The 14,394-nt window shown below is 37.1% G+C and overlaps 1 protein-coding gene across 4 annotated transcripts in view; it reads right to left on the bottom strand.

The window, feature by feature from the left end:
* elf2b (E74-like factor 2b (ets domain transcription factor)) overlaps window positions 1–14,394 on the bottom strand; it is a 35,295-nt gene that overhangs the window by 11,793 nt on the left and 9,108 nt on the right. For 2 of the 4 annotated variants that reach the window (XM_056461478.1, XM_056461494.1), the window contains exons 2-3: window positions 10,364–10,484; window positions 5,058–5,265 (exon numbers count right to left, since the gene is read on the bottom strand). In XM_056461478.1, the coding sequence (XP_056317453.1) occupies window positions 5,058–5,265; window positions 10,364–10,438 (283 nt within the window). In that variant the 5' untranslated portion in view covers window positions 10,439–10,484. Of the gene's footprint in view, window positions 1–294; window positions 423–5,057; window positions 5,266–10,363; window positions 10,485–12,651; window positions 13,085–14,394 lie in introns of those variants that run through there. The other 2 variants (XM_056461487.1, XM_056461502.1) reach the window with 2 other exon arrangements.

Here is a 14,394-nt window from a genome sequence, read left to right as displayed (position 1 = left end):
CACACACCACATTAAAACGCACTCAGCGCCGTGCAAACTCAACAGTGTGCACGCTGATCGCGCACAACACAACATGCACGCTCTCACGCTACTTTTCAGCACTCAAAGAAAGCAGATAAGAAAATTAGTCAACGCCATGCAGGTTGCCAACCAAGGTGATCACTTCCTGAAATGCCCTCCATTACTTCACAGCACAACTTCACGGATCTCAGCGCTGCGGCGCGCGCACCGCTCCGCTACGGCCGAAGCGAACCCACGCTGGCGAGCCTGGACGCGCGCTTTGGCGTTTTTTACCTGCTCGGATAAGTAGATCGAGCTGGTTAGCGGGTCCCTCATGCAGCGACGTCGCCATGTTTCGTCCAGAGGTGCAGATTCACATTGACTCGCATTGAAAGCGTTTAGAGACGCACAACTCGCAGATCACTCCGCCTCCACAGGAAATCTCCACAAACTCAACCGCGCGCGCACAGATCCTTCCGCGTCAAACACAGGAAATCCTCCGCGCGCTCTGCCTTTACGTTCGAATTATGTCAACAACGGAGAGAAAGGATTCATATATAACAAGTGGTCATTCACAGTACAACTGCGTTTTAAATAGTACAAAACCAGATGCCGTGCTTAGAATGAATACAAATAACACTATCTACACGAGAGTAAAGTAATTGAAAATGCTTCCGAATAGACACGGATGCGACAGAAGTAGGCGTTTCTTCAAATCTTTTTTGTCGTCGCATTTTATTCTAAACTAAATGGACATTCCTTATCAAATGTTTTAAATGTTCATATTGAAATAAACACTGCAAATAATACACAAAGCATGGACATGAATTAATGTCACACTACATAAGCCTTTATAACCCATCAATAGTATGAGTATTATAATACTGTCAAGAGCACTAAAGCAAATTTTTGTTCCATGTTTTTGGTGTCATGTTGTATCCTAATATGAAGGGACATCTTCATATTGACTTATAAAATTGTAATAAATTATCTGAAAATTAAAACAAAATCACTGAATATTTGTGTATTAAGACACAAATATGAAATATAGCTTTTATCTAGCAAAAAGATTTATTATTTTTGTATTAATATTACATTTGTCTATATCTATTTTGCGCAGCATTTTCTTTTATTCATGCATAGAATACCATGCTCCTAATGACATCACGTGCATTACAAGTCACTAATATTGACATCATAAAAATGATAATTACAATATGATAATGATAATACAATAAGTTGTTTTGGAGATATTTAGAAATGAACATTTTTCCAATCCTTATGGACAGTACTTCATAGAATGTCCACAAGAGGGAAGTACAGACCAATCACACAACAAGGCCATGGCAGCAGACACAATTTTATCCACAATTCACTCCCTCTTGTTGCTTCAAACCAGTCTCACTTTCTCTTTTGGGGAAATTAAAGATTTTAAAAAGATAAGCCAGTCACTTTTCACGTTCATTGCATTTTTTTTTCACCATACAAAGAAAGTAAATAGTGTGTGAAACTTTTAGGTCTTAACATTCTGCTTATATCCTTTATGATTCCTTAACAAAAGCTACAAAAAGGTTGAAAAACAACCTACGGGTTAACCAGTTATAACATCATGAATTTAACATTTAAAAAAAAAAACTCTCCCAGACCACTGAAATATTCTATTACAGGACAACTTTGTTTAAAAACTGGTTATAAAAATGCACATGCAGCAGTGCTAGTGGCTGAAATACAAACTAGTAACTGATAGAAACCTATGTTTTATACCATGCATATGCGGTTCCCCTCTATAATGATGACAACGTAACAACAAACAGAAAAGTCTGCATGCACCAAAATAACCAGAGTGCATGACCACAATCACAAGTGAGACATAAGAGCCACTCTCAGTTCTAGTCACTCTCTCTCTATGATGTAGGATTTACTGTGCATTCATACACATAAAATAATGTGAATTAACGGTCATATGTTTGTGAAATAGCTTCACAAAATCCCAGTGTCAACAACTGCTGCAGAATATCATCACTGCACTACAATCACTGCCAGATGGAGAATTTTGTTCAAGTTAATAAAACCTAATTAAATAACAACAGTAGCTGTGGTGAAGTGTGTATTATATGTTTCCGCCATTTTATTAGAGAATTCAATACATACATTTTGAAAAGCTATAATGTTGACTTTTGATGAATTAAGTACAGACACAACAGGCCTTTCACACTGTAATGAGTTAAAAATAGGGTTGGTATCGTTTGGGGTTAATTTTTACTTTTAAAAAGGTACCGGTGCCAAAACGATGCCTAAACTGATACTTTTGAGCCACAAAATAATTTAACAAAAAATAAAAATATTTGAATCATTATAATTGAACAATATAATTATATATTTGTAATAAGTTTAAAGTATACATCAGTTCATATTTTATATATTTGAATTGCGTTAATATACTTCTTTTGATTATTTGTTTGTTAGCATGAATATGCACAAAGATTGATTAACAACATTGCGTCACCGAGGTATCCACGTTTCCTCAGCAGTTTCATGTAATTTCAGGTTTTTTGACTTGAACTGCAGTTTGGATTCAAGAACATTTCAGTCATGCCCCCCTGACGAACTGAGGTATTGAATAAGAATATGAAATAAGGACTGGTGGAAGAGTGTTGTTTTTAATGAATTTTGAATGAAAAGAAAAAACCTCCACATTATATGACGCAGGTGTCTGCCGTCCTTTAAGTTAATCAAAAATCACTGTTTACATGGTCGTCTTTTAATCAGAGTATTGTCTTAATCATATTAAAATCAGAGTATTGGACTCTCAATAGTGATTTTTAAACCACACTGAACTGAGCTAAACTGAACTTAAAAACTTTAAAAGCTGAACTACACTATTTCAATTTACTATGATCTTTTATGTGAAGCTGCTTTGACACAATCTACATTGTAAAAGCGCTATACAAATAAAGGTGATTTGAATTGAATTAGTGTCCATGTAAATGTTCTCAGTGAAAGTGCCAGATGATGTTGCAAGCTGTCAAAGATCTATTCCTTTAAGTTGATTCCATGCACCCTCAAATGTTTCAATAAGTTTGATGCGTTTCCCCCTTACACGCAACTTTTGTAAAGCATCTGCTGCACGTTGCTGTGTCAGGATCCTATATAAAATATAGCCACACTTTAGATCGCTTAGTTTAAACAAATTAGATGAATGCGATCATGTGTGTTGATGAAGGGAGTCGCTCACTGGATGCGCCGTACTGCGCACTTTGCCTTCTATATCTAAGCAACAAGAACAAATGCCTAACATCGGCGACGGTGTCCATATCCATCAAAGTTGTTTGAAAATGGTGACACAATACGACCTGTGTGCCTTTGATGCACACCTTGATGCTTCTTTCGTATTTGTCACAGCACCAGTGGCACCAAAATTCATATGCTGATTTGGTCCAGTGGATACTGGTTAGAAAGGTACCAGTGCCATAATGGCACCGGGTTTTAGTACCCAACCCTAGTAAAAATAAATCTAGATTGTCTAAAAACAAGAGTTCCTTTATAGGGTCATGTGACTGGCTGAGAAAACAATAAAAACAAATCATCCATGTAAAACTCTTCTCACCTAATATGACTGTAAACAATAATAATTGCATGTTTTATTCTTGTATCATTTTGTACTGATTAGTATTCTGTAAAATTAAATTACTGGTATTTTTGTCCATCTTGCTATAAAATTATTTAAATCATAAATGTAAAGGGATAAAAGGGATAAATCACCCAAAAATGAAAATTCTGTCATCATTTACTTACTCTTTACTTGTTTAAAAACATTGTTTATTAGAGTTTCTTTCTTCTGTTAAACTTAAAAGAAGGTATTTTGAAAAAAGCCTGGCTCCCGAGTCTGACTTCAATACTATATTTTTGCTAATATTGAAGTCGATGGGTCCCAGCTACCAGCTTTCTTGAAACTGTCTTTTTTAGTGTTCAACAGAATAAAAAAACATTTTTTTTTAGATTAAAGAAAAATACTCTAAATAAAACTGTAAAACTGCATGAGGAAAAGTAAATGAAGTAACTTTCTTTTTTGGGTGAACTATCCCTTTAAGTTTGAAGACCTTAAAAGCAGTAAACCAGGAAGACCTTAAAGATTTTATTTCTAACAAATTTATAAATAATACTACAAATTTCGGAAGCTAGAAGCTACCCAAACTTGGAGCATACGAAAAGCTCAGAGACACTGAAAACACTGGATCATAAACTGCTCGAATGTAAAATAAAACAGTGGCACACTTTATTCTGAAGCATGCAGAGCTTGTTTCATGAAATCAGTCTTCACGATTTAAAGGGATAGATCACCCAAAAAGGAAATTTCTGTCATCATTTACTGTCTCTTAACTTGTTCCAAACCTAATTGAGTTTCTTCTGTAGAACATGAAAGGAGATATTTTAAAGAAAGCATGAAACCTTTAACAATTGACCTCCATAATATGTTTTTTTCTACTATGGAAGTCAATGGTTACAGGTTTCCAGCTTTCTTCAAAATATCTTCTTCGTGTTCAACAGCAGAAAAAACTCATTAAGGTTTGGAACCACTTGAGGGTGTATAAATAGTGAGTACATTTTCATTTTCAGTTTAAAAACATCACCAAGCCATTTTAATATTGACGTTATTGTGATTACATGTGCAGCCCTATGAGGTTGTTTGTATAAAGAGAACAATGTGTACTGTGTGTGTGTGTGTGTGTGTGTGTGTGTGTGCGTGTGTGTGTGTGTGTGAGTGTGTGTGTGTCCATGAAGCACTAGAACGACTCTTTGAACATCCTGCACTGAATGAAAAATGATTTATTGGATTTACTAACATTTTTTAAGGTAAGTGGTTGCAAACCATTAATATAAGCTGAAGTTAAACAAACAAATTAAGTTGAACATTACTAAATTGAATGTGTTTGTTTACATTCAGCCCACATAAATTGTCTGCAACCACTTACCTTTAAAAAATGTTAGTTAATCCAACGTATCGTTTTTTTTCAGTGTGGCCAGAACGGTGGTGACGGTTTTGTCAGTGTTCTCACCTGTCTCCAGCACCTCCGTCTCCACCTCCTGCTCCTCAGCTACTCCCTGCATCAGGTAGGTCTCATCATCATACACCAGCACCTGAGCAGCAAAGCCCTGCTCCATCCGCGCGCTGGGCACCGGCTCCACAATCACTGCTGGATACTCCACATCGCCCTCCACCTCTCCCTCCAGTTCACCCTCCACCTCATACACGCCACCCTCCTCCTAGATGCAGAGCAGAGGTTTCATCAACAAGGAGAGACATCTGACAACAAAACATAAACTATAAAAACACTAAATGCTACTTTTAACAACTCAAAGTGCTATTAACGGTAACTTCAGCACCTCCGTGCATGTGAACAAAAGTGAAAATCTGATTGGTGAGGAAGGTTTTGATGCGTCAAAACAAAACAAAAAACAAGCATGAGGCGTTTCTTTAAAAATGATGCTTTTTTGCCTGACGTTTTGCGCATTGGTGTGCACAATCACATTGGCGCCCTTTATTTAGAAACGAGGCGATAAATGTCGACCGAAAACGTGAGCAAAAAGCATCCCGGTGTGCACGGGCCGTGGACGCATACAAAAGTACACACAACTACTTCTGATATGTGGTTAAGCAGAACATCGGAGCTTTACTCTAGTTTGACGGTGCACACACACAGTAGTCTATTTATGTGTTTTGACATAGGTCTGTTCAAGAGACGATTTGTCACACCTTTACAAGGTGATTTTTATTTTATTTTTTGCCTTGTGTGTCTGTTTTAGAGACATGCTACAGGTCTTTGATGAAGATAAAATTGTTTTTTTTTAGGAAATATGTTTCAGATTCACACTGTAAAACGTCTGTGTGTGTAAAAATCTTGATTAAAATCGAAATCGCAATATTGTTCAAGAAAATTGTGATAGGTTTCTTTTGCCCATATCGCACAGCCCTAGAGAGAAGGGGGTAAAAATAAATAAATAAATCACACCCAGACACAAACCTTGTCTTGAACCATGCCCCTTAATGTCAAGTTTCTTTGCAAATCCTGTTTTGTCATTACTCATTGCAATGATAGATGTTAATACGCGCCTGTCAATCCAATCGGTGGGTGAGAAAACCACTGAGATTTGGATCCTTTTTTAACATCAGAAAATAAAAACAAATAATACAACAGTGAACACACTTTACCTACAGTTCTGTCCAAACAGATTCCAAAAGTTGATTTTGCATCATAGGTACCCTTTAAATATCAGCCAATGTACTCCCAGCGAAATGGTAAGAGTTATAATTAAATGAATATATATTACAGCAATTTAACATCATTAAAAGTACATAGGCTGAGTGACTGATGTTGTTGATTTGTCACAGTTCTGACTTTCATTTTCAAACCGTCTGCTAGTTATTTTACTTGAGGTGAATGATCTCCTGCTGCTTTCAGTAGTATAGCAATAAATGTCTAAAATGGAGTTCAAACTCATTTAAGGTAGCATTTATCACTGAATAAAGCGGATAATTGTTACATGAGGTGATAATTGTCTTTGAAGTTTATGCTGTTGTTTTGCCACGGCATTGTGGAAGAAACAATTTCGAAAAATAGAAATTTCACGTGTTGCCATCACAGATGGTCAGGACAAAAACTCATTTTAACATCAAAAAGATACCTTTTTTGTGTGCTTTTACTTTTATTGTGTCGCAGACTGCATCATGTGTAGTTAAGAAACAGTGTTATTGCTCCATGCATATGGGATTAGTTTTTTTTTTATTTTAAGTGTGTGCTGAAGTTAACTTGTTCTTGAAATCATTATTAAAACTATCATAGTTATTGGTCTAAACAGCTTTAAATATTGTAAAAGAATATATAAACACTTGTTTAGCCAGAATTTTGTATTAATAACGTCAGACTTGATCCAATTTTGAAAGGCCAAATTAATAGAAAAGATAGTCCTACTAACACGTAATTAAAAGCAAAAGTGACATTTGCAACATTTAGGCAACTTAAAGGCCCAATCCCAATTCTACCCCTTAGCCCTTCCACTTACCCCTACCCCTCGCTTTGCACATGCACGCCAAGGGGTAGGGCTGTCCCAATTCTGATTAGCTTGATGGCGTAGGGCTAAGAGGTCGGGGTATATAGCCCTTCAAACGAAGATTTTTCAGGACCACACTTGAAACCAAGGGGTAAGAAAATTTCCCAGAATACACCTGCCACAACAGCAGTATTGCTGAACCCGAAAGTAAGGAGATCCACAAATTAGTATTTTTTGTCATTATTACGAATTTTACGACAAACAAACACGTTTTAATATATTCATAACCGCGTTCATGTTCTCCCGTCATGCTTTAAAAAAAAAAAACCCCGCTAAATTGATGAAGCAAGAACTCAGGATGATGTATGATGAGGTGTGCAGGTGCTGTAGTGCTGTCCCAATTCTTAGGGGTAAATTTTTAAGCCCTTCCCCTTAACCCTCGGTTGTAAGGGCCAAGGGGAAGGGGTAGAGGGGTACAAAAATAGAATTGGGATTGGGCCAAAATCAAAACTGACCATACTTGCTTTGTTAGAGCATATCATAAAATAAGCTTTCATTATACAAAATATAAATTAATAGACAAAAGAAAAAACTTCAAATAAAACTGGAAACATTAAAATAATCCTGGTGCTAAAATCATTTGATCCAACTTTGTCCTTGTATACATCTCTTTGTAATCTCTAGTCAAAACCTATAAATTTGAAGATCGCACATAAGAATATGGCAAAAAGATTTTTTTTACCTCAAGACCCACTATCTGCTTTTTAAAATACTCCATTTAAATTTAAAATGCAACACTATAAAGATGCTGGTAACAATTTCTGTTTCACACTGACTTCAGGGGTAATTCACCCAAAAACTAAAAACTAGCTGTTAATTTGCTCACCCTCAGGCCATCCAAGATACAGTTAGCTTTTTTCCTTCAGTAAAACTTGTTGTGTATCCACATTCCATAGACACAAGATTTGTTTTTATTATCCGTTTTATACACAACTATTTGAGTTTGTATTAGGTGTGCTTTCCAAGAGTGGGTATGTGCAAACTGCTGCTCTGCCATTTCTGCTTGAAGGCTGTCAAAACCATAACTCATATCTCCTCTACATTTGTCTGACTTCACTATTGTGCTTCAGGGTTCACAGTGGCTTGACCTTGCCTTCACCCTGACCCTAACTAGGTGGAGGAAACATCTGGTAAGCTGTAGATTAGTGACAAACAGATAAGTTTGTTTGCGCTTTACTGATTAGCATAAACATTCTCCTGCCTATAAAACTCAAGAATCTTCTCTAGGAACGCTCTTGCATAAGCTGCCAAGACCTTGGTCTTTAATTATTTTCTGAAAGCTTATTATATTCAGATCTCAGGCTATTCAGATTGTCAGATTTGTTACTTCTTTGATATTTAAAGTGTTACAGCATATCTATTATTGCCATTATTATTTGATTTATTCTATATAGAGAGGCCAAACAAAATTAATAAAGATGATCCACTGGTCTTTCAACATGAAAAAGAAACAGAAATTGCACATTAATTATTATACTGATGTGGACATGCTCAGGAGGACCATTCACGGAGCCTTTTCATTAAAGTTAACAACATTACAAATAATGTAACGTGTGGTGTCTTGCCCAGACTGATCATTATACTTTGTAAGACCTCAATCTAACATCGTAAGATGTAGCAAAAAGTACTACAAATCAGTAATAGTTTGATTAAGGTGTTTACATGTCTGTACTGCACTTCAATATTGAGACTAAAATAGGAATACTCCACGTGTTTTAATTCAATTTCAGTTTAGTTCGAATATGAGTTTAGTAATGACCACAGTGAAATAAGCCAAGCGTTCATTTTATGTATAAACTACATTTCAAGAGTTCACACTTAGATATTGTTTGACAAATGTTAGCAGGTTTGGCATGCTGTCCTGGGAGAGAACCCTGAGCTCAGAGATAGTTGAGCCCAGGGCTCCCGCCTGGTCAATAGAGCATGTATGGGGAGTTCGAGATTAGGTGGTTCTTGAGAGTTCCCTGTGGTAAAGGAGGAAAGGGGAAAAAGGGGTGGGTGGGGGGTTTCTTCAGAAAACGAAGGTAAGGGAGTAGTCCAGGCAAGGCCACTTATAGCGACTTTGGATTATTCTGATTGGCTAACTAATGATTGTAGATGGGTGACCAGCTGCAATCAATTATATCACGCGCTCCTCGAGAAATTAGTTTGTAAAACTTCACAAAAAAAAAAAAAAAAAACAATTTAAACAATTATATAGTAGGCTACAGGCTAAATAAAGGCGCCTTCTGTGAAGAACAGGCTATCTATACATCTATACATCTATACATATATATATATATATATATATATATATATATATATATATATATATATATATATATATATATATATATATATATATATATATATATATATATACGACAAACCACAGAATCTCAATTACTTCAGTTACATTATTTAAGGGCATTCATTACAACACTGATAGGATCTGATGTCAAGCTTATGTTTCCTTTTTAATATTAAGATATTTTCTTTGATGACTGTACTACCACTTTTGTCCCTCAACGCTGGTAAAATAACCAGCCTTTGTATTTAATGTATATTTTCCTGCCAGTTTGATGCAGGCTTAACTAAATTGTAGCCAGTTTTACTTATTAAAGTCTTTCGCCCTGAACTCACCGTGGGTGAGACGGGAAATAAAATGAAAGCACATCAGGTTTGTGATGAAACGATTACAGTGAAGCATTAATAAAATCCTTTATTTCCACGGAGCAAAACAAAACATCACCGCACAGTTGTGTAGTGGACGAGCACGAACAAAAATATACACTTTATATAGGCTATTTTTCTTGGAAACATATTCTTTTTGGAATGATTTTAATTTGGTATCATTTATATTTTAATTTTAATGTATGTTTTGTCAGTTATCTACAAAATAAACATCAACAACAAATAACATTTGAGGTGAAGTGCTTTAAAACTATTCTTATATGCTTCAGCACCAAAACAGAAACTGGTTTCACTTTAATTTGTTTAATCAAGTCATTTGCCCACAATTTTACAAGCTATTCGCAGCAATGAATGTGTTCCCAGATTACCTCGGAAGAACGAACTCTGTTGGAAGGGTGAGAGAACTCAGAAACAGGATGTGAAAATGGAGCTTGCTGCTAACTCAAGGTCTTTTGATTAAAAGGGTTACTGACAATCAATCAGAGTAATCGTTAACATCCCTAGTCAGTGTATAGATGCAAGACTAGCAGCAACTTAATACAAAGTGGCAAATATGCTAAAGACAAATATTGTATCTTACCGTTAAATGGTCATCGACTGCAGTGACATACTCCACCACTGCTCCTCCACTGTCTACAAGCACCACAGAAGTCATGACTCATGCCCAACACTCTGCTGACCTCCTGTGGCAAACTCCAGGACTGCACAACAACAAACAAGAGAAAAAAAACCTGTTAATCTTTCATGAAACAAAGCAACCTGCATGCTTGTTTTATCAGTCTGGTTAAACAGGAAACTCTTTGCTTAGGAACAGAACACCAAAACAGGAAGTCTGAATATGAACCACTGACGCCATAGCAACAGCTAACACGTTTTGGACTGTAGAGCATAGAATAATGTTCTTCACAATAAAACCTTCATTAAAAGAAAAAGGGAGAGAAACAAGAAGCGTCAGTGGGACAGTCTATCAGCTGAATTATTGAGTGACTTCGCCAACACACTCCAGACGGCTAAAGTGACAGAGCACCGCAATACAGTGACAACATGTGCTCAAACCATTGAGATCCAAAGGAATGCTTCAATTAAAATCTAAAATGCCATTCCAAGCCTGTATGTCTTTCTTTTATATGAAAAACAAAAGCAGTTCAACAAAATGTTCTCAACATTTTTATCTAATAAAAACTAGAGGATAAATGTGCACCATAAAAGTACTTCACTTGACTACAGAATATTAAAATGACAATAACTGAGCAGTTTTCTTTTCAGAAAGTGAAAATACCAACAGTGACCAATACTTAAATACCAGATAAAAAAAATTAAATGGCATCAAGAAAACAGAAGATTGCATGTAAAATGTTCAGAAATACAAAAAAGAAACAATAATATCTTGTAAGATAGCAAAAAAAAAACTTGTTTCCGAGTACAAAAATACTTAAAGGTGTTGTATGCTAGTTTTTGACTCTTCTAAAGCAAAAAATAGCATAATATGTTTGCAGATATTTAAGAAACATGCCAAGTGAACATTCTTGTTTCTCTGAAAAACAATGCTGATCGATCTCATAGTTTTCTGTTGTTTACCTGAGAGAAATAGAAGCCGTTTCTAATATATCAATTCGAGGTATTGGTTATGACAAAACTCTTTTTACTATTGAAATATTCCTTCTATTGTGTGCCATTGCTTTTATTTAGAACACGACTTGAATCAGCCTTTAGGCTCAACAGTCCGGCACACTGCTGTTGGCGTCGTAAATCTGGCAACCTGCAGTTGCATTTGTTTTGAACCAGGAGTGCAATACCTAATTTAACCACTAGGTGTCAAACTTACATACTGCAACTTCAGCTGCAAAAACAAAGTTATTACCCTCCATCACTTCCCCAAAATCTTTAGTTTGTTTGTGTTTAATGCCATGCCAACATCATTTCAAGGCAGGAAAAATGATACTTAAGCCAAATTATATGATGCACAATTCTTTTTTTTTTTTTTTTTGCTAAAATCTCTAAAACTGTATTTGGCTTAACTGTTTAGCATAAGTATAAATATTTGTATATGTATTTAGCTTAAACTCAAAAGAGTTAACCGAATTAAATTTTTTTTTTTAAACCAGAACAATCTAATAAAACAAGTTTAATGGATAAAGGCTTTTGCCAAAAAGAACATGTTGGAGGATCTTCTCCTCGTATTAAATCAGGAACGATTTCTCTCAAATCTCATTTATGTTCATCAAATAAAAGCATGTGCATTAGAACTTATGTTGAATGGTTCATCATTTTTAAACATCAAACTCATTATTCTACTAAATGTACATGAGGACTGAGTGAATAAGAGTTCTATAGGGGGAAAATACTTGCACTACATACTATGTCGTCATGGCATCAAGGATGTTTGTTTTTACTCAATTATCGCAAAGAGTAACTAGAGAACGTCAAAGAGACAAACAATGAAGATTGTTAAAGTTCCTTGGTAAATTCCCAGCCCGATTGCCAAAGCAACGCAGTCACAAGGTTTGCGCAGGGACGAAGAGGGGTGTGGCAAATAAACGTGACACACACACACACACACACACACACACACTTCCTCACAGATGCATCTGGATCATGTTATGGGCAAATCACACAAAATGACAAGTTTCTTTCAACTTTCCCATTAGAGATTTCCCCATAACTGCTGTTCTAGAACTACTTGTGTCCTTAAATATACAGAAATCTTCTAAAATTTCTGCATAACCTACAATAACATGTTATTCTACACTTTGTGGCTGAATAGCTCGCTGAGTGTACTGTTACTTAAAGCATGTTTCAATTCAACACTAGCGAAGTTATTAGACAGTATTACAAGGAAATTCAAGCAGTAACTCATCTGTTTCCAACCTATTGTTCCTGGTGTAGCAGAGGAATTCCTTGTCCGTTCTGAGATGTATTTCAACTTTGCAGGAAACATTCGAAGACAACTCCAGTCCACTTTAGCCATGGCTCCTTGTCCTTGATAAATCTTCACATTCCAACAAACTGACTCCACGTACGACAGGCACTTTCCCCAGCACAACAGCATCAGGGAAAGGGTGAGTAAGGAGCGAATGAGCGAAGCGCACGTAGTCTGCACGCCAGAGCTGTTGCACACTATTGCTTTCATTTCCTGTTATGTCGTTCACACCTGTTTCACTAAGTTTTCCTTCTTCAGTGGCTCTGTATCTTCCCCTTCTCTATCTTTCTATCATGCTCACGTCTCCAGGGTGAGACAGCGTTTGAAAGTTGGACTCAGCATTCTGTGAGGCAGGATCACATGGTCAGAGCTTTCCGAACAGGCGTCACATGACCAGGGCACAACGCTGCTTTTGTGTCCTCAACAGACTCTCCAGTGATGCAACGTCCCACCTTTAGAAACACACACACACACAGCGGACGCCAAAAATCAAGCCTCCACCCAACAGTCGTCCAGATGCAACAAATTACTCCACAATGAGAATCTACTGACCTCAGCTTTCGGTCAAAACATGTCACCTAACTGACAAAAAGCCACTTCTGTTTTTCCTAGATTCAGTTCTTCTGTAGCCTTCAGAAGCAAAGGTATATTTCACAAACATCATTTACTGATCCTTGTTTCTTTTCTTATTTGCATAATTTTCTTTTCCATGGGATGTTTTTAAAAAATATATGTATGCTATTATGCTGTGAAACCATGCAGTGACTTAAAGGGATAGTTCACCCAAAAAATTATATTCTATCATCGTTCATTCACCCTTGAATACCCGTGCGTTACACACACGAGACACAGACACACACACACACAGGGCCGGCGCGTCCATAGAGGAGCGGCTGAATAGAGAGGGCGCGGCGCGGCGCTCATTATATCCGCGAATACCCGTGCGTTACACACACGAGGAGACACACACACACACACACACATACACACACACACACACAGGGCCGGCGCGTCCATAGAGGAGCGGCGCTCAGTTATATCCGCGAATACCCGTGCGTTACACACACGAGGAGACACAGACACACACACACACACAGGGCCGGCGCGTCCATAGAGGAGCGGCGCTCAGTTATATCCGCGAATACCCGTGCGTTACACACACGAGGAGACAATAATATTGAGCTGAAATATTTTGAAACTTGTCCGTTGCATGCGTGTAAACAGCTGACGATCCGTAATCAAAGCGGCACGCGTCGCGTTTTCAACGTGGCTTTACACGCGATGAGAATATAAAGAGTTAACCTGATACAGTACACGCAGTTACAAGTACCAAAACACAACTAAATACATAATTTGACGAGGCAACAGTTTTAATCGCACTTACTTACACTTGTGAAATGGGGGTAGAAACTGATTCATGATGCACTGATCCATCAGTCTTTACTGATCCTTCCTTTAACAAACTGAAGAAGTCTTCTTTGAAAGCAGATAGTTTTCAGAAGCACTCAGAACTGCTCAAGGCTAGGCTATAATGCTGATGTTTCATCTTTGATTAGACTGTCCATAATATCCATCTGCACAGCGTGACTTCATTCGACCAGTGTCTGTGTGTGTCTCTGTGTGTGTGTGTGAGACTTTTTTTTCTGTTAGTGGGCGGGGCCGCAGGTTTCAAATCTCCCGGGTTTGCGCGC

Source organism: Danio aesculapii, chromosome 1, assembly GCF_903798145.1.
Source record: "Danio aesculapii chromosome 1, fDanAes4.1, whole genome shotgun sequence".
NCBI lineage: Eukaryota > Metazoa > Chordata > Actinopteri > Cypriniformes > Danionidae > Danio > Danio aesculapii.
Note: the sequence above shows the minus strand (reverse complement) of the source record. Positions and strands in the feature narration are given on the sequence as shown.